Here is a 27,972-nt window from a genome sequence, read left to right as displayed (position 1 = left end):
AACTTGGATGAATCTCCAGGGAATTATGCTGAGTGAGAAAAAGGCAATCCTTAAATATTAACTACTATATGACTCCATTAATAGAACATTGTCCTGCAATGACAATATTATAACGAGGAAGAACATATTCGTATTTGGATGGCTTAAAGATGAAGGCAGGGAAGGAATGCCAAGAAGGAGGTGGGTGTGGTTATAAAAAGCCAAAAGAGGGTTCCTGGAAGTGATAGAACAGTTCTGTATCATGACTGTAGTGGTGAATACCTGAACCTAAACACGTCATAAAAGTGCGGAGAACTACATGCACACACACACACAGACACACACACAAATGAATACAAGTAAAGCTGGGGTCATCTGAATAGATCTGTGGATCATATCAATGTCAAAATCCTAGTTGTGATATTTTACCATCTTTTTGCAGAATACTACTATTGGGAAGTATTGGGTAAAGGGTACACAGGATCTATTTTTTCTTGCAACTACATGTGATTCTGAAATATCTCAAAATGAAAAGTTTAATGTTGAAAACGCAGTCACTAAGAATTAATATTAAGAATGCTGATGGATCTAGGTTAGAGTGTATCATAATAGGGATCATTTCAAACTCACCTAAACCACCAGTGTGGAAGGAATTTTCTGAATCAGTACCTTCGTCTCTGTCATTTTCCTTTACCGTTGGATAATTCATTGTCTCACAACCCTTTGCTGTGCCGGATTCTGTTTGAACAACATTTTGGTAAGTAAAACATTTTCAAGTGCTGAAAGACAAGAAATCTCAACAGTAATTTTTATTTCAGGCAAAACTATCCTTCAGGAATGAAGGAAAAATAAACACATCCGCAGACAAAGGAAAACTAAACACAAACTGTTACTGACAGACTTACCCTTAAAAACTGGCTAAAGGAAACTCATCTGACCAAAAGGATATAATGAAGGAAGGAAGCTTGGAGCATGAGGAAGGAAGAAAGAACAAAATCCACAGGGACTTCCTTGGAGGTCCAGTGGTTAAGACTCAGCACTTCCACTGCAGGGGCACGGATTTCATCCCTGGTCAGGGAACTAACACCCTACATGCTGCGTGGTGCAGCCAAAAGAACTTTTCTAATCATAAGAATAATAAAAAGAAAGAGCAGAAATACACATGCAAAGAAACTAGATCATTCATACACTGCTGGTGGGAATGTAAAACGGTACAGCTGCGCTGGAAAACAGTTTGCCAGGATTTTACAAAACTCAACTTACTATTACCATAGGACCCAGCTACTGTGCTCTTGGGTGTCAGCCCAGAGAAATGAAAACTGATGTTCATACAGAAACCTATCCATGGGCATGCATAGTATAGTAGCTTTACTCCAAACAGCCGAAAACGAGAAACAACCCAGCCATCCTTCAACTGGTGAACAGACAGACAAGCCAGGGTACACTCATACCGTGCAGTAGTGCTCAAAAGTAAAACAGGACTGATATACACAGCAACCTAGATGAGTCTCCAGGGCATTACGGTGAGTGAAAAAAGGCAATCCCAAAAGGTTACATACTATGTGAGTCTATGTAAAACTCTTGAAATGACAAAATTATAACGAAGGAAAACAGATTAGTAGTTGCTGAGGGCAGGGACAGGCATGGTAGCGGTAGGAGCATGAGAGGACAAAGGTGGGTGTGGGTTTAAAGGGCAAAAGGGAGAATCCTTGTGGTGATGGAAATGTTCTGAATCTTCACTGTGATGGAGGATGTCATGAAATTATGTAAAACTGAATACACATACACACACACACACACAAACATAAACACACACATATGCAAAGAAAACTGAAAACATCTCAATAGAAATCTGCGGATTTTTTTCAATGTCCATATCCTGGTTGTGATATTGTACTATACTTTTGCAAGGTGTTATCTTTGGGGGAAACCGGGTAAAGTAGACACACGATCTCTCTGCATTATTTTTTACAACTGCATGCCCAGCTAAAATCTTCTTAAAGTAAACCTTTTCATTTTTAATCAGGAAAAGCTACCACTAGCTCATATTAAGGGTGTTCATAAACCTAGATTAAATCGTGCTACTTGTAATATGTATCATTACAAACTCACCAAAATTGGGAGGGATGAAGAAATATGAAGTATCTTACCACTCTCACCTTCCAAGAAAGCTGGGTATTTCATCTGAGTGTTATCTTCCAGGCTGCTTACTGCTTCCGCCAATATTTCTGGAAGGAAAACGTTTTTCAAATGCTGTGAGAAATGACTCCCACCCTCATACCTATAGCTGATGAAACTATCCTCCCGTAATGAAGCAAAAATAGATATTGACAGACAAAGGAAAACCAAAGGTATTTGTCACTAACTGACTTATACTTAGAAAATAGCTACAAGAAGACCTTCTAGCAGAAAACCTATAATAGAATTCTGGAGCATTAAGAAGCAGAAAGAACAATGGAAGGAACAGAAATATGCATGCAGAGAAACTAGATCACTCATACATTGCTGGCAGGAAGGGAAAATGGTACAGCTGCACTGGAAAGCAGTTTGACAATTTCTTATAAAACTAAGGGTGCAGTTACCATAGGACCCAGAAATTGCAGTCTTGGGCATTCATCCAAAGAAGTGAAAACTTGTGTGAAAGAGTGAACTGAAGCAAAATTTGAAACTGTGAATGAATATTCATATCACCTTTACGCCTAACAGTCAAAAACAGGAAACGCAGAGGTTTTCAACAGATGAACAGAAAAATAAACCCTGGTACATCCACACCACGAAATACTAGTCAGCGATAAAAAAGAAGCAACCACGGATACAACAGTGTGAATGAATCTCCAGGGAATTACACTGAGGGAAGAAGCCAGTCTCAAACACCACATGATTCCATGTATATAACAACGCTGAAGGGACGAATAATAGATCTGGAGAAGAGATTCATAGTTATCATGCAACAGGGCAGAGGGTAGGAGTAGGGGGCAAATGTCAATAGGAAGGGGACGGGTGTGGTTATAAAAGAGCAATATGAGAGATCGTGCTGCTGATGGGACTGTTTCAGGGCTTGCCTGTGGTAGAAGGTACGTAAACCTGCACACATGGTAAAACTGTATAGAACTAAATACGCACACATATTAACGCAAGTGAAACTGGGGACAGCTCCAAAATATCTGTGGATGATATGATGTCACTATCTTGGTTGTGATAATTTTCTATCATTCTGCAAGTTGATACCATTTTACAGTTGTAAATACCATTGGGGAAAAGTGGGTAAAGAGAACACAGGATCCTTCTGTACTATTTATTATAACTGCTAGCTTACACTAAACCACTAAACCACTATACCACTATCTTACACTAAACAGACTGATGACTCTAGATTCAATATGCTATATGTCAAAGTATCATTTCAAACTCACCAAAACTGGGAGGAATGCAGCGACATAATGAGGAAATATCTTGGCTACTGTTCTTTTCCAATAAAAGTGGGTAAGTTGTTGTCTCAGGGCTCTTTTCTAGGTAGTTTGAGCTTTTAACAACATTTCTAAAAATAAAACACTTTCAACTACTAAAAGATAAGAATTCTCAACCATGAATTCTATTTTGCCTCATTTTTTTTGGCCACACCACGCGGCATGCAGGATCTTAGTACCCAGAGCAGGGATCGGACCCGTGCCCCCTGCAGGGTTAGCGTGGAATCTTAACCACAGGACCGCCAGAGAAGTCCCTGAACCATGAATTCTATATCGGGCAAAACAATCCTTCAGGAATGAAGCAGTTTTGGGACTTCCCTGGTGGCGCACTGATTAGGAATCCGCCTGCCAATGCAGGGGACACGGGTACGAGCCCTGCTCTGGGAAGATGCCACATGCCGCGGAGGAACTAAGCCCGTGCGCCACAACTACTGAGCCTGCGCTCTAGAGCCCGCGAGACACAACTACTGAGCCCTCGTGCCACAACTACTGAAGCCCAGGCACCTAGAGCCCGTGCTCCGCAACAAGAAAAGCCACCGCAAGGAGAAGCCCACGCACCGCAACAGAGACTAACCCCCGCTCGCAGCAACTAGAGAAAGCCCGCACCCAGTAACAAAGACCGAACGCAGCCAAAAATAACTTAATTAATTAATTTTTAAAAAAGGAAAAAAAGGGTAATAGGGAATACTACAACCCACTTTGCCCTCACAAATTTGATAACTTAGAAGAAATGGACCAATACTTCCAAAATTACAAATACTACGACTCAACGAAGATGGCATAGGTAGTCTAAAGAGTCCTATAACCGTCAAAGATATCAAATTTGCAATTAAAAAGCTCCCAAAAAGGTATCTACAAGCCCAGATGATTTCACTGGAGATTTTCACCAAACATTTAGAGAATTAACACTAATTTATCATTTACTCCTCCATAAAATACAAGAGGAGGCAATCCTTACTCATTTTATGAGGCTAGTATGCTCTGATACCAAAACCACACAGAGATAACACACAAAAAAGAAAACTACACACCAATATCTTCCATGAACTTGGAATTTGATTAAATTCTTAATCAAATATTTGCCAACCAAATCAATTATGTATTCAAAGAATTATACACCATGACCAAGAAGGATTTAACCCAGGTATGCAATGCTGGTCCAACAATGGAAAACCTATCCATATACCCCTTCGTATCAGCAGGCTAACGAACAAGAACCATGTGCTCATGGACATAGAAAAATCATTTGCAAAAAACTCTCAGCAAGTTAGGAAGAGAGGGAAACCGCCCCAACTTAATAATGATCATCAACCGAAACCAAGAGTTCTCATCATGTTAAGTGGTGAATGACTGAATGCTTTCTTCCCAAGATCACAAACAAAGCAAGGATGTCCACTCTCACCACTCTTATTCAACATAATACTGGAGATTCTAGCCACTGCAATAATGCAATAAAAAGGATCAAAAAGCATACACATTGGACAGGAAGCAATATAATGGTCCCCACTTGCAGCTGGCATAATGCAAGAAGGATGGCTATGTAGAAAATCCCAAGGAATTGCTCAAAAACACTCTTAAAACTAATAAGTGAGTTCATCCAGGTCACAGAATACAAGATCAACATTCTAAAATTAAGCTTAACTCTATATACAGGTGACCCTTGAACAATGTGAGCTTTCGGGGCACCGACTCTCCACGCAGTCAAAATCCACATGTAACTTTATAAATGGTAGTCGTATCTGCAGTTACCCATCTGTGGATTCAACCAACCTCGGACTCTATAGTACTATAGTATTAACTGAAAAAAATCCACATGTAAGTGGACCCACACAGTTCAAAGCCATGTTGTTCAAGGGTCAACTGTACTAACAATGACCGCGTGTAACCCAAATTAAAAACATAATACCATTTACATCTCCAAAAAATAGAATACTTCAGCAAAAACGGATTTTCTTTTAATTTTTATTTTATTTTATAGTATTTTACTTCTTAGTTATTTATTTTTGGTTGCGTTGGGTCTTCGCTGCTACGCGCGGGCTTTCTCTACTTGCGTCAAGCGGACGCTACTCTTCGTTGCGGTGCACAGGCTTCTCATTGCTGTGGCTTCTCTTGTTGCGGAGCACGGGCTTTATGTGCACGGGCTCAGTAGTTGAGAAACACGGGCTTAGTTGCTCCACGGCATGTGGGGCCATCCCGGACCAGGGATCGAACCCGCATCCCCTGCACTGGCAGGTGGATTCTTAACCACCGCGCACAAGGGAAGTGCCAAGTACAAACTTATTTTTAAAAGATGTATAGGATCTATATCCTGAAAATAACAAAATGGTGATTTAAAAAATCAAAGAAGACCTCAATACATACAGACAGACATACAATGCTCATGGAGGAGAAGACTCAATATATGCAAGATGTCAGTTCTACTCAAGTTGATCTGTAGTTTTAACACAATTCCCATCAACATCCCAGCAATTCTGGGGAGAAACATAAACAAGCTTACTCTAAAATTAGGATGGGGGACATTTCCCTGGTGGCGCAGTGGTTAACGCTCTGTGCTCCCAATGCAGGGCTCCCGGTTTCACTCCCAGGTCAGGGAACTAGATCCCACATGCATACCGCAACGAAGCGTTTGAGTTCGCATTCCACAACTAAGGATCCCCCGTGCCGCAACTAAGGAGCACAGCTGCTGCAACTCAGACCCAGTGCAAAAAAATAAATACATATTTAAAAAATAAAAAGATTAAAATTAAATTAGGATGGAAAGGCACAGGACCTACCATAGCTAAAATGATTTTGAAAAGAAGAAGGAAAGTAGCAGGAATAATTCTACCTGATCGCAAGGCTTACTGTATAACAACAATAATCACAAGCTTGTGGTTCGGCAGAGGGATAGAAACATAGATCCGTGGAACGCAACAGAGATCCCAGAAATACATCTACACAAATATGCCTAATTGGTTTTTGATTAAGGTACAAAAGCAATTCAGTGGAGCAAAGATGGTACCGCAGCAACTAGATAGCCATAGGCAAAAAAAAAAAGAAACTCAACCTACATCTACATCTTATACAAAATTAACGCAAATGTGAAATGTAAACTAAAAAACTTTTAGAAAACAACAAAGGAGAAAAAATTGGGGATCAAGAACCAAAAGAAGAGTTCATAGACGCGATAGCTAAAGTAAAATCCGTAAAAGGAAAATACAGCGAAAACCTCACAAAAATTAAAACCTCTCTCTCTACAAAACAGAACAAAAAAATCCTGCAGACAAGATGAAAAGGAAACGTGCAGAAGGGAAGAAAATATTTGCAAACCGCATATCCAACAAAAGACCAGTATCCACAAATATCTAAACAACTCCCAAAACTCAGCAGTAAAAAAAGAAAACAAATTATAAGACAGAACAGATATTTCAGAGAAAAAACACACAGATGGAAAATTAGCACGTGTAAAGATGTTGTATATCACTATCCAAAGGCAAATGCATATTAAACCCACAATGAAATATTATTACACTATACACCTACCAGAAGGGATAAAATTTTAAAAACAGTGAAAACACCAAATGCTGGTGAGGACGCAGAGAAAATGAATCACTTATACATTGCTGGTGGGAATCTAAAACCACTCATTCTGAAAATAGCTTGCCCGTTTCTTATAAAACTAAACAGGCAATTATCATCCTACCCAGCAACTGTGCTCTTGGGCCTTTATCACAGGGAAATGAAAACTGCGTTCAGACGAAAACCTGCACGTGAATGTTCACAGCAACTTTATTCCTAATAGCTAAAGACTGGAAACAACCCAGATGTCCCTCACGAGGTGAACAGATAAACAAATCATGGTTGTGCTCAGCAATAAAAAGGAAGGAACTACTGATACATGCAGCAACTTGGATGAATCTCCAGGGAATTATGCTGAGTGAGAAAAAGGCAATCCTTAAATATTAACTACTATATGACTCCATTAATAGAACATTGTCCTGCAATGACAATATTATAACGGGGAAGAACATATTCGTATTTGGATGGCTTAAAGATGAAGGCAGGGAAGGAATGCCAAGAAGGAGGTGGGTGTGGTTATAAAAAGCCAAAAGAGGGTTCCTGGAAGTGATAGAACAGTTCTGTATCATGACTGTAGTGGTGAATACCTGAACCTAAACACATCATAAAAGTGCGGAGAACTACATGCACACACACAGACACACACACAAATGAATACAAGTAAAGCTGGGGTCATCTGAATAGATCTGTGGATCATATCAATGTCAAAATCCTAGTTGTGATATTTTACCATCGTTTTGCAGAATACTACTATTGGGAAGTATTGGGTAAAGGGTACACAGGATCTATTTTTTCTTGCAACTACATGTGATTCTGAAATATCTCAAAATGAAAAGTTTAATGTTGAAAACGCAGTCACTAAGAATTAATATTAAGAATGCTGATGGATCTAGGTTAGAGTGTATCATAATAGGGATCATTTCAAACTCACCTAAACCACCAGTGAGGAAGGAATTTTCTGAATCAGTACCTTCGTCTCTGTCATTTTCCTTTACCGTTGGATAATTCATTGTCTCACAACCCTTTGCTGTGCCGGATTCTGTTTGAACAATATTTTGGTAAGTAAAACATTTTCAAGTGCTGAAAGACAAGAAATCTCAACAGTAATTTTTATTTCAGGCAAAACTATCCTTCAGGAATGAAGGAAAAATAAACACATCCGCAGACAAAGGAAAACTAAACACAAACTGTTACTGACTGACTTACCCTTAAAAACTGGCTAAAGGAAACTCATCTGACCAAAAGGATATAATGAAGGAAGGAAGCTTGGAGCATGAGGAAGGAAGAAAGAACAAAATCCACAGGGACTTCCTTGGAGGTCCAGTGGTTAAGACTCAGCGCTTCCACTGCAGGGGCACGGATTTCATCCCTGGTCAGGGAACTAACACCCTACATGCTGCGTGGTGCAGCCAAAAGAACTTTTCTAATCATAAGAATAATAAAAAGAAAGAGCAGAAATACACATGCAAAGAAACTAGATCATTCATACACTGCTGGTGGGAATGTAAAATGGTACAGCTGCGCTGGAAAACAGTTTGCCAGGATTTTACAAAACTCAACTTACTATTACCATAGGACCCAGCTACTGTGCTCTTGGGTGTCAGCCCAGAGAAATGAAAACTGATGTTCATACAGAAACCTATCCATAGGCATGCATAGTATAGTAGCTTTACTCCAAACAGCCGAAAACGAGAAACAACCCAGCCATCCTTCAACTGGTGAACAGACAGACAAGCCAGGGTACACTCATACCGTGCAGTAGTGCTCAAAAATAAAACAGGACTGATATACACAGCAACCTAGATGAGTCTCCAGGGCATTACGGTGAGTGAAAAAAGGCAATCCCAAAAGGTTACATACTATGTGAGTCTATGTAAAACTCTTGAAATGACAAAATTATAACGAAGGAAAACAGATTAGTAGTTGCTGAGGGCAGGGACAGGCATGGTAGCGGTAGGAGCATGAGAGGACAAAGGTGGGTGTGGGTTTAAAGGGCAAAAGGGAGAATCCTTGTGGTGATGGAAATGTTCTGAATCTTCACTGTGATGGAGGATGTCATGAAATTATGTAAAACTGAATACACATACACACACACACACACAAACATAAACACACACATATGCAAAGAAAACTGAAAACATCTCAATAGAAATCTGCGGATTTTTTTCAATGTCCATATCCTGGTTGTGATATTGTACTATACTTTTGCAAGGTGTTATCTTTGGGGGAAACCGGGTAAAGTAGACACACGATCTCTCTGCATTATTTTTTACAACTGCATGCCCAGCTAAAATCTTCTTAAAGTAAACCTTTTCATTTTTAATCAGGAAAAGCTACCACTAGCTCATATTAAGGGTGTTCATAAACCTAGATTAAATCGTGCTACTTGTAATATGTATCATTACAAACTCACCAAAATTGGGAGGGATGAAGAAATATGAAGTATCTTACCACTCTCACCTTCCAAGAAAGCTGGGTATTTCATCTGAGTGTTATCTTCCAGGCTGCTTACTGCTTCCGCCAATATTTCTGGAAGGAAAACGTTTTTCAAATGCTGTGAGAAATGACTCCCACCCTCATACCTATAGCTGATGAAACTATCCTCCCGTAATGAAGCAAAAATAGATATTGACAGACAAAGGAAAACCAAAGGTATTTGTCACTAACTGACTTATACTTAGAAAATAGCTACAAGAAGACCTTCTAGCAGAAAACCTATAATAGAATTCTGGAGCATTAAGAAGCAGAAAGAACAATGGAAGGAACAGAAATATGCATGCAGAGAAACTAGATCACTCATACATTGCTGGCAGGAAGGGAAAATGGTACAGCTGCACTGGAAAGCAGTTTGACAATTTCTTATAAAACTAAGGGTGCAGTTACCATAGGACCCAGAAATTGCAGTCTTGGGCATTCATCCAAAGAAGTGAAAACTTGTGTGAAAGAGTGAACTGAAGCAAAATTTGAAACTATGAATGAATATTCATATCACCTTTACGCCTAACAGTCAAAAACAGGGAACGCAGAGGTTTTCAACAGATGAACAGAAAAATAAACCCTGGTACATCCACACCACGAAATACTAGTCAGCGATAAAAAAGAAGCAACCACGGATACAACAGTGTGAATGAATCTCCAGGGAATTACACTGAGGGAAGAAGCCAGTCTCAAACACCACATGATTCCATGTATATAACAACGCTGAAGGGACGAATAATAGATCTGGAGAAGAGATTCATAGTTATCATGCAACAGGGCAGAGGGTAGGAGTAGGGGGCAAATGTCAATAGGAAGGGGACGGGTGTGGTTATAAAAGAGCAATATGAGAGATCGTGCTGCTGATGGGACTGTTTCAGGGCTTGCCTGTGGTAGAAGGTACGTAAACCTGCACACATGGTAAAACTGTATAGAACTAAATACGCACACATATTAACGCAAGTGAAACTGGGGACAGCTCCAAAATATCTGTGGATGATATGATGTCACTATCTTGGTTGTGATAATTTTCTATCATTCTGCAAGTTGATACCATTTTACAGTTGTAAATACCATTGGGGAAAAGTGGGTAAAGAGAACACAGGATCCTTCTGTACTATTTATTATAACTGCTAGCTTACACTAAACCACTAAACCACTATACCACTATCTTACACTAAACAGACTGATGACTCTAGATTCAATATGCTATATGTCAAAGTATCATTTCAAACTCACCAAAACTGGGAGGAATGCAGCGACATAATGAGGAAATATCTTGGCTACTGTTCTTTTCCAATAAAAGTGGGTAAGTTGTTGTCTCAGGGCTCTTTTCTAGGTAGTTTGAGCTTTTAACAACATTTCTAAAAATAAAACACTTTCAACTACTAAAAGATAAGAATTCTCAACCATGAATTCTATTTTGCCTCATTTTTTTTGGCCGCACCACACGGCATGCAGGATCTTAGTACCCAGAGCAGGGATCGGACCCGTGCCCCCTGCAGGGTTAGCGTGGAATCTTAACCACAGGACCGCCAGAGAAGTCCCTGAACCATGAATTCTATATCGGGCAAAACAATCCTTCAAGAATGAAGCAGTTTTGGGACTTCCCTGGTGGCGCACTGATTAGGAATCCGCCTGCCAATGCAGGGGACACGGGTACGAGCCCTGCTCTGGGAAGATGCCACATGCCGCGGAGGAACTAAGCCCGTGCGCCACAACTACTGAGCCTGCGCTCTAGAGCCCGCGAGACACAACTACTGAGCCCTCGTGCCACAACTACTGAAGCCCAGGCACCTAGAGCCCGTGCTCCGCAACAAGAAAAGCCACCGCAAGGAGAAGCCCACGCACCGCAACAGAGACTAACCCCCGCTCGCAGCAACTAGAGAAAGCCCGCACCCAGTAACAAAGACCGAACGCAGCCAAAAATAACTTAATTTTTAAAAAAGGAAAAAAACGATAATAGGGAATACTACAACCCACTTTGCCCTCACAAATTTGATAACTTAGAAGAAATGGACTAATACTTCCAAAATTACAAATACTACAACTCAACGAAGATGGCATAGGTAGTCTAAAGAGTCCTATAACCGTCAAAGATATCAAATTTGCAATTAAAAAGCTCCCAAAAAGATATCTACAAGCCCAGATGATTTCACTGGAGATTTTCACCAAACATTTAGAGAATTAACACTAATTTATCATTTACTCCTCCATAAAATACAAGAGGAGGCAATCCTTACTCATTTTATGAGGCTAGTATGCTCTGATACCAAAACCACACAGAGATAACACACAAAAAAGAAAACTACACACCAATATCTTTCATGAACTTGGACACATAAATTCTTAATCAAATATTTGCAAACCAAATCAATTATGTATTCAAAGGATTATACACCATGACCAAGAAGGATTTAACCCAGGTATGCAAGGCTGGTCCAACAATGGAAAACCTATCAATATACTCCATCGTATCAGCAGGCTAACGAACAAGAACCATGTGATCATGGACATAGAAAAATCATTTGCAAAACACTCTCAGCAAGTTAGGAAAAGAGGGAAACCGCCCCAACTTAATAATGATCATCCACCGAAACCAAGAGTTCTCATCATGTTAAGTGGTGAACGACTGAATGCTTTCTTCCCAAGATCACAAACAAAGCAAGGATGTCCACCCTCACCACTCTTATTCAACATAATACTGGAGATTCTAGCCACTGCAATAATGCAATAAAAAGGATCAAAAAGCATACACATTGGACAGGAAGCAATATAATGGTCCCCACTTGCAGCTGGCATAATGCAAGAAGGATGGCTATGTAGAAAATCCCAAGGAATTGCTCAAAAACACTCTTAAAACTAATAAGTGAGTTCATCCAGGTCACAGAATACAAGATCAACATTCTAAAATTAAGCTTAATTCTATATACAGGTGACCCTTGAACAATGTGAGCTTTCGGGGCACCGACTCTCCACGCAGTCAAAATCCACATGTAACTTTATAAATGGTAGTCGTATCTGCAGTTACCCATCTGTGGATTCAACCAACCTCGGACTCTATAGTACTATAGTATTTACTGAAAAAAATCCACATGTAAGTGGACCCACACAGTTCAAAGCCATGTTGTTCAAGGGTCAACTGTACTAACAATGACCACGTGTAACCCAAATTAAAAACATAATACCATTTACATCTCCAAAAAATAGAATACTTCAGCAAAAACTGATTGTCTTTTAATTTTTATTTTACTTTATATTATTTTACTCCTTATTTAGTTATGTTTCTTTGTTTTGGGTCTTCGCTGCTACGCGCGGGCTTTCTCTACTTGCGTCACACGGACGCTACTCTTCGTTGTGGTGCATGGGCTTCTCATTGCTGTGGCTTCTCTTGTTGCAGAGCATGGGCTAAGTAGTTGAGGCACACGGGCTTAGTTGCTCCACGGCATGTGGGGCCTTCCCGAACCAGGGATCGAACCCACATCCCCTGCATTGCCAGGTGGATTCTTAACCACCGCGCCTCCAGGGAAGTACCAAGCACAAACTTATTTTTAAAAGATGTATAGGATCTGTATCCTGAAAATAACAAAATGATGATTTAAAAAATCAAAGAAGACCTCAATACATACAGACAGACATACAATGCTCATGGAGGAGAAGATTAAATATACGCAATATGTAAGTTCTTCTCAAGTTGACCTGTGGTTTCAACACAATTCCCATCAAAATCCCAGCAATTCTGGGGGGAAACATAAACAAACTTATTCTAAAATTAGGATGGGGGACACTTCCCAGGCGGCACAGTGGTTAAGGCTCCGCGCTCTCAATGCAGGGGGCCCGGGTTCAATCCCTGGTCAGGGAACTAAATCCCACATACGTGCCGCAACTAAGCGTTTGAGTACACATGCCACAAGTAAGGAGCCCGCGTGCCGCAACTGAGGAGCAAAACTGCCGCAACTCAGACCCAGTGCAACCAATACATATTTAAAAAATAAGTAAATAAAAAATACAATTAGGATGGAAAGGCACAGGACCTACCATATTTAAACTGATTTTGAAAAAGCAGAAAAGTATGAGGAATCATTCTACCTGATGGTAAGGCTTACTGCATAACAACAATAATCACAACGTTGAGGTTTGGCAGGGGGGTAGAAACATAGATCCGTGGAACAAAATAGAGATCCCAGAAATAGATCTACACAAATATGCCTAATTGGGTTTTGATTAAGGTACAAAAGCAATTCAATGGAGCAAACATGGTACTGCGGCAACTGGATACCATAGGCAAAAAAAACAAAAGAACCTCAACCTACATCTCACACCTTTTACAAAATTAACGCAAATATGAAATGTAAACTGTAAAACCTTTAGAAAAAAACAAAGGAAAAAAAATTTGGGATCAAGAACTAAACAAAGAGTTCATAGACGCGATAGCTAAAGTAAAATCCATAAAAGAAAAATACAGCGGGAACCTCACAAAAACTAAAAACTTTCTCTCTTCAAAACAAAACAAAACAAAACAAAACAAACTAGTAGACAGGATGAAAAGGAAACCTGCAGAAAGGAAGAACATATTTGCAAACCACATATCCAACAAAAGACCAGTATCCACAAATATCTAAACAACTCCCAAAACTCAGCATTGAAAAAAAAGAAAACAAATTATAGGACAAAAGAGATACTTCAGAGAAAGAACATATAGATGGAAAAATTATCACATGTAAGATGTTGTATATCACTATCCAAAGGCAAATAACATATTAAACCCACAATGAAATATTATTACACTATACACCTACCAGAAGGGGTAAAATTTTTAAAATAGTGAAAACACCAAATGCTGGTGAGGATGCAGAGAAAATGAATCACTTATACATTGCAGGTGGGAATATAAAATAACTCATTCTGAAAACAGCTTGCCCGTTTCTTATAAAACTAAACAGGCAATAATCATGCTATCCAGCAACTGTGCTCTTGTGCCTTTATCACAGGGAAATGAAAACTGCGTTCAGTCAGAAACCTACACATTAATGTTCACAGAAACTTTACTCCTCATAGCTAAAGACTGGAAACAACCCAGATGTCCTTCACGAGGTGAACAGATAAACAAATCATGGTTGTGCTCAGCAATAAAAAGGAAGGAACTACTGATACATGCAGCAACTTGGAAGAATCTCCAGGGAATTACGCTGAGAAAAAGGCAATCCTTAAATATTAACGACTATAGGACTCCATTAATAGAACATTGTCCTGCAATGACAAAATTATAACGAGGGAGAACACATTCGTATTTGGATGGCTTAAAGATGAAGGCAGGGAAGGAATGACAAGAAGGAGGTGGGTGTGGTTATAAAAAGCCAAAGGAGGGTTCCTGGAAGTGATAGAACAGTTCTGTATCATGACTGTAGTGGTGAATACCTGAACCTAAACACGTCATAAAAGTGCGCAGAACTATACACACACACACAGACACACACAAATGAATACAAGTATAGCTGGGGTCATCTGAATAGATCTGTGGATCATATCAATGTCAAAATCCTACTTGAGATATTTTACTATCTTTTTGCAGAATACTACTATTGGGAAGTATTGGGTAAAGGGTACACAGGATCTGCCTATTTTTTCTTGCAACTACATGCGATTCTGAAATATCTCAAAATGAAAAGTTTAATGTTGAAAACGCAGTCACTAAGAATTAATATTAAGAATGTTGACGAATAGGTTACAGTGTATCGTAATAGGGATCATTTCAAACTCACCAAAAGAAGCAGTGAGGAAGGAATTTTCTGAATCAGTATCTTCGTCACTGTCACTTTCCTGTACCATTGGATAATTCATTATCTCACAACGCATTTCTGGGCCGGATTCTGTTTGAACAACATTTTGGTAAGTAAAACATTTTCAAGTGCTGAAAGACAAGAAATCTCAACAGTAATTTTTATTTCAGGCAAAACTATCCTTCAGGAATGAAGGAAAAATAAACACATCCGCAGACAAAGGAAAACTAAAAACAAACTGTTACTGACTGACTTACCCTTAAAAACTGGCTAAAGGAAACTCATCTGACCAAAAGGATATAATGAAGGAAGGAAGCTTGGAGCATGAGGAAGGAAGAAAGAACAAAATCCACAGGGACTTCCTTGGAGGTCCAGTGGTTAAGGCTCAGCGCTTCCACTGCAGGGACACGGATTTCATCCCTGGTCAGGGAACTAACACCCTACATGCTGCGTGGTGCAGCCAAAAGAACTTTTCTAATCATAAGAATAATAAAAAGAAAGAGCAGAAATACACATGCAAAGAAACTAGATCATTCAGACGTTGCTGGTGGGAATGTAAAATGGTACAGCTACACTGGAAAACAGTTTGCCAGGATTTTACAAAACTCAACTTACTATTACCATAGGACCCAGCTACTGTGCTCTTGGGTGTCAGCCCAGAGGAATGAAAACAGATGTTCATACAGAAACCTATCCATGGGCATGCACAGTATAGTAGCTTTACTCCAAACAGCCGAAAACGAGAAACAACCCAGCCATCCTTCAACTGGTGAACAGACAGACAAGCCATGGTACATACACCCTTATCGTGCAGTAGTACTCAAAAATAAAACAGGACTGATATACACAGCAACCTAGATGAGTCTCCAGGGCATTACGGTGAGTGAAAAAAGGCAATCCCAAAAGGTTACATACTATGTGAGTCTATGTAAAACTCTTGAAATGACAAAATTATAACGAAGGAAAACAGATTAGTAGTTGCTGAGGGCAGGGACAGGCATGGTAGCGGTAGGAGCATGAGAGGACAAAGGTGGGTGTGGGTTTAAAGGGCAAAAGGGAGAATCCTTGTGGTGATGGAAATGTTCTGAATCTTCACTGTGATGGAGGATGTCATGAAATTATGTAAAACTGAATACACATACACACACACACACACAAACATAAACACACACATATGCAAAGAAAACTGAAAACATCTCAATAGAAATCTGCGGATTTTTTTCAATGTCCATATCCTGGTTGTGATATTGTACTATACTTTTGCAAGGTGTTATCTTTGGGGGAAACCGGGTAAAGTAGACACACGATCTCTCTGCATTATTTTTTACAACTGCATGCCCAGCTAAAATCTTCTTAAAGTAAACCTTTTCATTTTTAATCAGGAAAAGCTACCACTAGCTCATATTAAGGGTGTTCATAAACCTAGATTAAATCGTGCTACTTGTAATATGTATCATTACAAACTCACCAAAATTGGGAGGGATGAAGAAATATGAAGTATCTTACCACTCTCACCTTCCAAGAAAGCTGGGTATTTCATCTGAGTGTTATCTTCCAGGCTGCTTACTGCTTCCGCCAATATTTCTGGAAGGAAAACGTTTTTCAAATGCTGTGAGAAATGACTCCCACCCTCATACCTATAGCTGATGAAACTATCCTCCCGTAATGAAGCAAAAATAGATATTGACAGACAAAGGAAAACCAAAGGTATTTGTCACTAACTGACTTATACTTAGAAAATAGCTACAAGAAGACCTTCTAGCAGAAAACCTATAATAGAATTCTGGAGCATTAAGAAGCAGAAAGAACAATGGAAGGAACAGAAATATGCATGCAGAGAAACTAGATCACTCATACATTGCTGGCAGGAAGGGAAAATGGTACAGCTGCACTGGAAAGCAGTTTGACAATTTCTTATAAAACTAAGGGTGCAGTTACCATAGGACCCAGAAATTGCAGTCTTGGGCATTCATCCAAAGAAGTGAAAACTTGTGTGAAAGAGTGTACTGAAGCAAAATTTGAAACTATGAATGAATATTCATATCACCTTTACGCCTAACAGTCAAAAACAGGAAACACAGAGGTTTTCAACAGATGAACAGAAAATTAAACCCTGGTACATCCACACCACGAAATACTAGTCAGCAATAAAAAAGAAGGAACCACTGATACAACAGTGTGAGTGAATCTCCAGGGAATTACACTGAGGGAAGAAGCCTCAAACACCACATGATTCCAAGTATATAACAACGATGAAGGGACAAATAATAGATCTGGAGAAGAGATTCATAGTTATCATGCAACAGGGCAGAGGGTAGGACTAGGGGGCAAATGTCAATAGGAAGGGGACGGGTGTGGTTATAAAAGAGCAATATGAGAGATCGTACTGCTGATGGGACTGTTTCAGGGCTTGCCTCTGGTAGAAGGTACGTGAACCTGCGCATATGATAAAACTGTAAAGAACTAAATACACACTCATATTAATGCAAGTGAAACTGGGGACAGCTCCAAAATATCTGTGGATGGTATCATGTCACTATCTTGGTTGTGATAATTTTCTATCATTCTGCAAGTTGATACCATTTTACAGTTGTAAATACCATTGGGGAAAAGTGGGTAAAGAGAACACAGGATCCTTATGTACTATTTATTATAACTGCATGTGCAGCTAAACTTTTCTGAAAATAAAAACTTTAATTAGCAAGAGCTACCACCATCTTACACTAAACAGACTGATGACTCTACATTCACTATGCTATATGTCAAAGTATCATTTCAAACTCACCCAAACTGGGAGGAATGCAGTGACATAATGAGGAAATATCTTGGCTACTGTTGTTTTCCAATTAAAGTGGATAATTTGTTGTCTCAGGGCTCTTTTCTAGGTAGTTTGAGCTTTTAACAACATTTCTAAAAATAAAACACTTTCAACTACTAAAAGATAAGAATTCTCAACCATGAATTCTATTTTGCCTTATTTATTTTGGCTGCACCACGTGGCATGCAGGATCTTAGTACCCAGAGCAGGGAACGGATCCGTGCTCCCTGCAGCGTTAGCGCGGAGTCTTAACCACAGGACCTCCAGAGAAGTCGCTGAAACATGTATTCTATATTGGGCAAAACAATCCTTCAAGAATGAAGCAGATTTGGGACTTCACTGGTGGCGCACTGATTAGGAATCTGCCTGCCAATGCAGGGGACACGGGTACGAGCCCTGCACTGGGAAGATGCCACATAGCGAGAAGCAACTAAGCCCGTGCTCCACAAGTACTGACCCTGCGCTCTAGAGCCCACAATACACAACTACTAAGCCCTCGGGCAACAACTACTGAAGCCCGGGCACCTAGAGCCCGTGTTCCGCAACAAGAAAAGCCACCGCAAGGAGAAGCCCACGCACCGCAACAGAGAGTAACCCCTGCTCGCCCCAACTAGAGAAAGCCTGCACCCAGTAACAAAGACCGAAAGCAGCCAAAAATAAATTAATCAATTAATTTTAGAAAAAGGAAAAAAACGATAATAGGGAATACTACAACCCACTTTGCCTTCATAAGTTTGATAACTTCGAACAAATGGAAAATACTTCCAACATTACAAATACTAAAACTCAACGAAGATGGCATAGATAATCTAAATAGTCCGATAACCATCAAAGATATTAAATTTGCAATTTAAAAGCTCCCAAAAAGATATCTACAAACCCACATGATTTCACTGGAGATTTTTACCAAACATTTAAAGAATTAACACTACTTTATCATTTACTCCTCCATAAAATACAAGAAGAGGAAATCCTTACTCATTTTATGAGGCTAGTATGCTCTGATACCAAAACCACACAGAGATAACACACAGAAAAGAAAACTACACACCAATATCTTTCATGAACTTGGACACATAAATTCTTAATCAAATATTTGCAAACCAAATCAATTATGTATTCAAAGGATTATACACCATGACCAAGAAGGATTTAACCCAGGTATGCAAGGCTCGTCCAACAATGGAAAACCTATCCATATACTCCATCATATCAGCAGGTTAACGAACAAGAACCATGTGATCATGGACATAGAAAAAACATTTGCAAAACACTCTCAGCAAGTTAGGAAGAGAGGGAAACCGCCCCAACTTAATAATGATCATCCACCGAAACCAAGAGTTCTCATCATGTTAAGTGGTGAACGACTGAATGCTTTCTTCCCAAGATCACAAACAAAGCAAGGATGTCCACTCTCACCACTCTTATTCAACATAATACTACAGGGTCTAGTCACTGTAATAATGCAATAAAAAGGAACAAGAAGCATACACATTGGGCAGGAAGAAATGTAATGGTCCCCACTTGCAGCTGGCATAATGCAAGAAGGATGGCTATGTAGAAAATCCCAAGGAACTGCTGAAAAAAGACTCTTAAAACTAGTAAGTGAGTTCATCCAGGTCACAGAATACAAGATCAACATTCTAAAATTAAGCTTAATTCTATCTACAGTTGACCCTTGAACAATGTGAGCTTTAGGGGCACCGACTCTCCACGCAGTCAAAATCCACATGTAAGTTTATAAATGATGCTTGTATCTGTAGTTACGCATCTCTGGATTCAACCAACCTCGGACTCTATAGTACTATAGTATTTACTGAAAAAAATCCACATGTAAGTGGACCCACACAGTTCAAAGCCATGTTGTTCAAGGGTCAAGTGTACTAACAATGACCACGTGTAACCCAAATTAAAAACATAATACCATTTACATCTCCAAAAAAATAGAATACTTTAGCAAAAACTGATTTTCTTTTTATTTTACTTTATAATATTTTACTCCTTATTTAGTTATTTTTCATTGCGTTGGGTCTTCGCTGCTACGTGCGGGCTTTCTCTACTTGCGTCACGTGGACGCTACTCTTCGTTGCGGTGCACGGGCTTCTCATTGCTGTGGCTTCTCTTGTTGCAGAGCACGGGACCTAGGTGCACCGGCTAAGTAGTTGAGGCACACGGGCTTAGTTGCTCCACAGCATGTGGGATATTCCCGAACCAGGGATTGAACCCACATCCCCGGCATTGCCAGGTGGATTCTTAACCACCGTGCCTCCAGGGAAGTACCAACCACAAACTTATTTTTAAAAGATGTATAGGATCTATATCCTGAAAATAACAAAATGATGATTTAAAAAATCAAAGAAGACCTCAATACATACAGACAGACATACAATGCTCATGGAGGAGAAGATTAAATATACGCAATATGTAAGTTCTTCTCAAGTTGACTTGCGGTTTTAACACAATTCCCATCAAAATCCCAGCAATTCTGGGGTGAAACATAAACAAGCTTATTCTAAAATTAGGACGGGGGACACTTCCCAGGTGGTGCAGTGGTTAAGGCTCCGCGCTCTCAGTGCAGGGGGCCCGGGTTCAATCCCCGGTCAGGGAACTAAATCCCACATACGTGCCACAACTAAGCGTTTGAGTTCGCATGCCACAACTAAGGAGCCCGCGTGCCGAAACTAAGGAGCACAACTGCCGCAACTCAGACCCAGTGCAACCAAATAAATACATATTTAAAAAATAAGTAAATAAAAATAAAAAATACAATTAGGATGGAAAGGCACAGGAACTACCATATTTAGACTGATTTTGAAAAAGCAGAAAAGTATGAGGAATCATTCTACCTGATGGCAAGGCTTACTGCATAACAAAAATAATCACAATGTTGTGGTTTCGCAGGGGGGTAGAAACATAGATCCGTGGAACAAAATAGAGATCCCAGAAATAGATCTACACAAATATGCCTAATTGGGTTTTGATTAAGGTACAAAAGCAATTCAATGGAGCAAACATGGTACTGCGGCAACTGGATACCATAGGCAAAAAAAACAAAAGAACCTCAACCTACATCTCACACCTTTTACAAAATTAACGCACATATGAAATGTAAACTGTAAAACCTTTAGAAAAAAACAAAGGAGAAAAAAAATTGGGATCAAGAACTAAACAGTTCATAGACGTGATAGCTAAAGTAAAATCCATAAAAGGAAAATACAGCGGGAACCTCACAAAAACTAACAACTTTCTCTCTGCAAAACAAAACAAAACAAAACAAAAAAACCAGTAGACAGGATGAAAAGGAAACCTGCAGAAAGGAAGAACATATTTGCAAACCACATATCCAACAAAAGACCAGTATCCACAAATATCTAAACAACTCCCAAAACTCAGCATTAAAAAAAAAGAAAACCAATTATAAGACAGAAGAGATATTTCAGAGAAAGAACATATAGATGGAAAAATTATCACATGTAAAGATGTTGTATATCACTATCCAAAGGCAAATACATATTAAACCCACAATGAAATATTATTACACTATACACCTACCAGAAGGGATAAAAGTTTAAAAATACTGAAAACACCAAATGCTGGTGAGGATGCAGAGAAAATGAATCACTTATACATTGCAGGTGGGAATATAAAATCACTCATTCTGAAAATAGCTTGCCCGTTTCTTATAAAACTAAACAGGCAATAATCATACTACCCAGCAACTGTGCTCTTGCACCTTTATCAAAGGGAAATGAAAACTGCGTTCAGACAGAAACCTACACATTAATGTTCACAGAAACTTTACTCCTCATAGCTAAAGACTGGAAACAACCCGGATGTCCTTCACGAGGTGAACAGATAAACAAATCATGCTTGTGCTCAGCAATAAAAAGGAAGGAACTACTGATACATGCAGCAACTTGCATGAATCTCCAGGGAATTATGCTGAGTGAGAAAAAGGCAATCCTTAAATATTAACGACTATATGACTCCATTAATAGATCATTGTCCTGCAATGACAAAATTATAACGAGGGAGAACACATTCGTATTTGGATGGCTTAAAGATGAAGGCAGGGAAGGAATGACAAGAAGGAGGTGGGTGTGGTTATAAAAAGCCAAAGGAGGAATCCTGGAAGTGATAGAACAGTTCTGTATCATGACTGTAGTGGTGAATACCTGAACCTAAACACGTCATAAAAGTGTAGAGAACTACATGCACACACACACACACACACAAATGAATACAAGTTAAGCTGGGGTCATCTGAATAGATCTGTGGATCATATCAATGTCAAAATCCCAGTTGAGATATTTTACTATCATTTTGCAGAATACTACTATTGGGAAGTATTGGGTAAAGGGTACACAGGATCTGCCTATTTTTTCTTGCAACTACATGCGATTCTGAAATATCTCAAAATGAAAAGTTTAATGTTGAAAACGCAGTCACTAAGAATTAATATTAAGAATGCTGATGGATCTAGGTTAGAGTGTATCATAATAGGGATCATTTCAAACTCACCAAAAGAAGCAGTGAGGAAGGAATTTTCTGAATCAGTATCTTCGTCACTGTCACTTTCCTGTACCATTGGATAATTCATTATCTCACAACGCATTTCTGGGCCGGATTCTGTTTGAACAACATTTTGGTAAGTAAAACATTTTCAAGTGCTGAAAGACAAGAAATCTCAACAGTAATTTTTATTTCAGGCAAAACTATCCTTCAGGAATGAAGGAAAAATAAACACATCCGCAGACAAAGGAAAACTAAAAACAAACTGTTACTGACTGACTTACCCTTAAAAACTGGCTAAAGGAAACTCATCTGACCAAAAGGATATAATGAAGGAAGGAAGCTTGGAGCATGAGGAAGGAAGAAAGAACAAAATCCACAGGGACTTCCTTGGAGGTCCAGTGGTTAAGGCTCAGCGCTTCCACTGCAGGGACACGGATTTCATCCCTGGTCAGGGAACTAACACCCTACATGCTGCGTGGTGCAGCCAAAAGAACTTTTTTAATCATAAGAATAATAAAAAGAAAGAGCAGAAATACACATGCAAAGAAACTAGATCATTCATACATTGCTGGTGGGAATGTAAAATGGTACAGCTACACTGGAAAACAGTTTGCCAGGATTTTACAAAACTCAACTTACTATTACCATAGGACCCAGCTACTGTGCTCTTGGGTGTTAGCCCAGAGGAATGAAAACAGATGTTCATACAGAAACCTATCCATGGGCATGCACAGTATAGTAGCTTTACTCCAAACAGCCGAAAACGAGAAACAACCCAGCCATCCTTCAACTGGTGAACAGACAGACAAGCCATGGTACATACACCCTTATTGTGCTGTAGTACTCAAAAATAGAAAAGAACTGATATACACAGCAACCTAAATGAGTCTCCAGGGAATTACGGTGAGTGAAAAAAGGCAATCCCAAAAGGTTACATACTATGTGAGTCTATGTAAAACTGTTGAAATGACAAAATTATAACGAAGGAAAACAGATTAGTAGTTGCTGAGGGCAGGGACAGGCATGGTAGCGGTAGGAGCATGAGAGGACAAAGGTGGGTGTGGGTTTCAAGGGCAAAAGGGAGAATCCTTGTGGTGATGGTAATATTCTGAATCTTCACTGTGATGGAAGATGTCGTGAATTAATATAAAACTGAATACACATACACACACACACAAACATACACATATATACAAATGAAACTGAAGATATCTCGATAAAAATCTGCGGATTTTATCAATGTCTATATCCTGGTTGTGATATTGTACTATAGTTTTGCAAGGTGTTATCTTTGGGGGAAACTGGGTAAAGTATACACACGATCTCTCTGCATTATTTTTTACAACTGCACGCCCAGCTAAAATCTTCTTAAAGTAAACCTTTTCATTTTTTATCAGGAAAAGCTACCACTAGCTCATATAAGGGTGTTCATAAACCTAGATTAAATCGTGCTACTTGTAATATGTATCATTACAAACTCACCAAAATTGGGAGGGATTAAGAAATATGAAGTATCTTACCACTCTCACCTTCCAAGAAAGCTGGGTATTTCATCTGAGGTTTATCTTCCAGGCTGCTTTCTGGTGTCACAGAGTTTTCTGTAAGGAAAACTTTTTTCAAATGCTGTGAGAAATGACTCCCACCCTCATAACTATAGCTGATGAAACTATCCTCCCGTAATGAAGCAAAAATAGATATTGACAGACAAAGGAAAACCAAAGGTATTTCCCACTAACTGACTTATACCTACAAGAAGACCTTCTAGTAGAAAATGTATAATAGACTTCTGGAACATTAAGAAGGAGAAAGAACAATGGAAAGAACAGAAATATGGATGCATAGAAAGTAGATCACTCATACATTGCTGGCAGGAAGGGAAAATGGTACAGCTACACTGGAAAGCAGTTTGACAATTTCTTATAAATATAAGGGTGCAGTTACCATAGGACCCAGAAATTGCAGTCTTGGGCATTCACCCAGAAAATGAAAACTTGTGTGAAAGAGTGAAGTGAAACAAAATTTGAAACTATGAATGAATATTCATATCACCTTTACCGCTAACTGTCAAAAATAGGAAACACAAGAGGTTTTCAACAGATGAACAGAAAATTAAACCCTGGTACAGCCACACCATGAAATACTACTCAGCAATAAAAAAGAAGGAACCACTGATACAACAGTGTGAATGAATCTCCAGGGAATTACACTGAGGGAAGAAGCCTCAAACACCACATGATTCCAAGTATATAACAATGCTGAAGGGACAAATAATAGATCTGGAGAAGAGATTCATAGTTATCATGCAACAGGGCAGAGGGTAGGAGTAGGGGGCAAATGTCAATAGGAAGGGGACGGGTGTGGTTATAGAAGAGCAATATGAGAGATCGTACTGCTGATGGGACTGTTTCAGGGCTTGCCTCTGGTAGGAGGTACGTGAACATGCACATATGATAAAACTGTAGAGAACTCAATACACACACATATTAATGCAAGTGAAACTGGGGACAGCTCCAAAATTTCTGTGGATGGTATCATGTCACTATCTTGGTTGTGATAATTTTCTATCATTCTGCAAGTTGATACCATTTTACAGTTGTAAATACCATTGGGGAAAAGTGGGTAAAGAGAACACAGGATCCTTATGTACTATTTATTATAACTGCATGTGCAGCTAAACTTTTCTGAAAATAAAAACTTTAATTAGCAAGAGCTACCACCATCTTACACTAAACAGACTGATGACTCTACATTCACTATGCTATATGTCAAAGTATCATTTCAAACTCACCCAAACTGGGAGGAATGCAGTGACATAATGAGGAAATATCTTGGCTACTGTAGTTTTCCAATTAAAGTGGATAATTTGTTGTCTCGGGGCTCTTTTCTAGGTAGTTTGAGCTTTTAACAACATTTCTAAAAATAAAACACTTTCAACTACTAAAAGATAAGAATTCTCAACCATGAATTCTATTTTGCCTTATTTATTTTGGCCGCACCACGTGGCATGCAGGATCTTACTACCCAGAGCAGGGATCGGACCCGTGCCCCCTACAGGGTTAGCACGGAATCTTAACCACAGGACCGCCAGAGAAGTCGCTGAAACGTGTATTCTATATCGGGCAAAACAATCCTTCAAGAATGAAGCAGTTTTGGGACTTCCCTGGTGGCGCACTGATTAGGAATCTGCCTGCCAATGCAGGGGACACGGGTACGAGCCCTGCTCTGGGAAGATGCCACATAGCGAGAAGCAACTAAGCCCGTGCTCCACAACTACTGAGCCTGCGCTCTAGAGCCCGCGAGACACAACTACTGAGCCCTCGTGCCACAATTACTGAAGACCAGACACCTAGAGCCCGTGCTCCGCAACAAGAAAAGCCACCGCAAGGAGAAGCCCACGCACCGCAACAGAGAGTAACCCCTGCTCGCCCCAACTAGAGAAAGCCTGCACCCAGTAACAAAGACCGAACGCAGCCAAATATAAATTAATCAATTAATTTTAGAAAAAGGAAAAAAAGGATAATAGGGAATACTACAACCCACTTTGCCTTCATAAGTTTGATAACTTCGAAGAAATGGAAAATACTTCCAACATTACAAATACTAAAACTCAACGAAGATAGCATAGGTAGTCTAAAGAGTCCTATAACCGTCAAAGATATCAAATTTGCAATTAAAAAGCTCCCAAAAAGGTATCTACAAGCCCAGATGATTTCACTGGAGATTTTCACCAAACATTTAGGGAATTAACACTAATTTATCATTACTCCTCCATAAAATACAAGAAGAGGAAATCCTTACTCATTTTATGAGGCTAGTATGCTCTGATACCAAAACCACACAGAGATAACACACAGAAAAGAATACTGCACACCAATATCTTCCATGAACTTGGACACATAAATTCTTAATCAAATATTTGCCAACCAAATCAATTATGTATTCAAAGGATTATACACCATGACTAAGTAGGATTTAACCCAGGTATGCAAGGCTCGTCCAACAATGGAAAACCTATCCATATACCCCTTCGTATCAGCAGGCTAACGAACAAGAACCATGTGATCATGGACATAGAAAAATCATTTGCAAAAAACTCTCAGCAAGTTAGGAAGAGAGGGAAACCGCCCCAACTTAATAATGATCATCCACCGAAACCAAGAGTTCTCATCATGTTAACTGGTGAACGACTGAATGCTTTCTTCCCAAGATCACAAACAAAGCAAGGATGTCCACTCTCACCACTCTTATTCAACATAATACTGGAGATTCTAGCCACTGCAATAATGCAATAAAAAGGATCAAAAAACATACACATTGGACAGGAAGCAATATAATGGTCCCCACTTGCAGCTGGCATAATGCAAGAAGGATGGCTATGTAGAAAATCCCAAGGAATTGCTCAAAAACACTCTTAAAACTAATAAGTGAGTTCATCCAGGTCACAGAATACAACATCAACATTCTAAAATTAAGCTTAATTCTATATACAGGTGACCCTTGAACAATGTGAGCTTTCGGGGCACCGACTCTCCACGCAGTCAAAATCCACATGTAACTTTATAAATGGTAGTCGTATCTGCATCTGTGGATTCAACCAACCTCGGACTCTTTAGTACTATAGTATTTACTGAAAAAAATCCACATGTAAGTGGACCCACACAGTTCAAAGCCATGTTGTTCAAGGGTCAACTGCACTAACAATGACCACGTGTAACCCAAATTAAAAACATAATACCAGAAAATTGAAATTGTATCAAGTATCTTTTCTGACCACAATGCCATGAGACTAGATAGCAATTACAGGAAAAGATCTGTAAAAAATACAAACACATGGATGCTAAACAATACTCTACTTAATAATGAAGTGATCACTGAAGAAATCAAAGAGGAAATCAAAAAATACCTAGAAACAAATGACAATGGAGACACAACGACCCAAAACTTGTGGGATGCAGCAAAAGCAGTTCTACGGGGGAAGTTTATAGCAATACAAGCCCACCTTAAGAAGCAGGAAACATCTAGAATAAACAACCTAACCTTGCACCTCAAGCAATTAGAGAAAGAAGAACCAAAAAACCCCAAAGCTAGCAGAAGGAAAGAAATCATAAAAATCACTTCAGAAATAAATGAAAAAGAAATGAAGGAAACAATAGCAAAGATCAATAAAACTAAAAGCTGGTTCTTTGAGAAGATAAACAAAATAGATAAACCACTAGCCAGACTCATCAAGAAAAAAAGGGAGAAGACTCAAATCAATAGAATTAGAAATGAAAAAGGAGAGGTAACAACTGACACTGCAGAAATAAAAGAGATCATGAGAGATTACTACAAGCAACTCTATGCCAATAAAATGGACAATCTGGAAGAAATGGACAAATTC

General features: G+C 39.3%; 1 protein-coding gene across 1 annotated transcript in view; it reads right to left on the bottom strand.

Annotated features, from left to right (window-relative positions):
- Positions 1-27,972, bottom strand: part of BEND2 (BEN domain containing 2) — a 171,173-nt gene that overhangs the window by 95,168 nt on the left and 48,033 nt on the right. Inside the window, exons 7-10 of the mRNA XM_060137380.1 lie at positions 22,599-22,706; positions 16,775-16,843; positions 15,242-15,349; positions 10,719-10,814 (exon numbers count right to left, since the gene is read on the bottom strand). Of these exons, the coding sequence (XP_059993363.1) occupies positions 10,719-10,814; positions 15,242-15,349; positions 16,775-16,843; positions 22,599-22,706 (381 nt within the window). The remainder of the gene's footprint in view (positions 1-10,718; positions 10,815-15,241; positions 15,350-16,774; positions 16,844-22,598; positions 22,707-27,972) is intronic.

This window comes from Lagenorhynchus albirostris, chromosome X (genome assembly GCF_949774975.1).
Source record: "Lagenorhynchus albirostris chromosome X, mLagAlb1.1, whole genome shotgun sequence".
In the NCBI taxonomy this organism is placed as follows: Eukaryota; Metazoa; Chordata; class Mammalia; order Artiodactyla; family Delphinidae; genus Lagenorhynchus; species Lagenorhynchus albirostris.
This window is presented reverse-complemented; position numbering and strand designations above follow the sequence as displayed.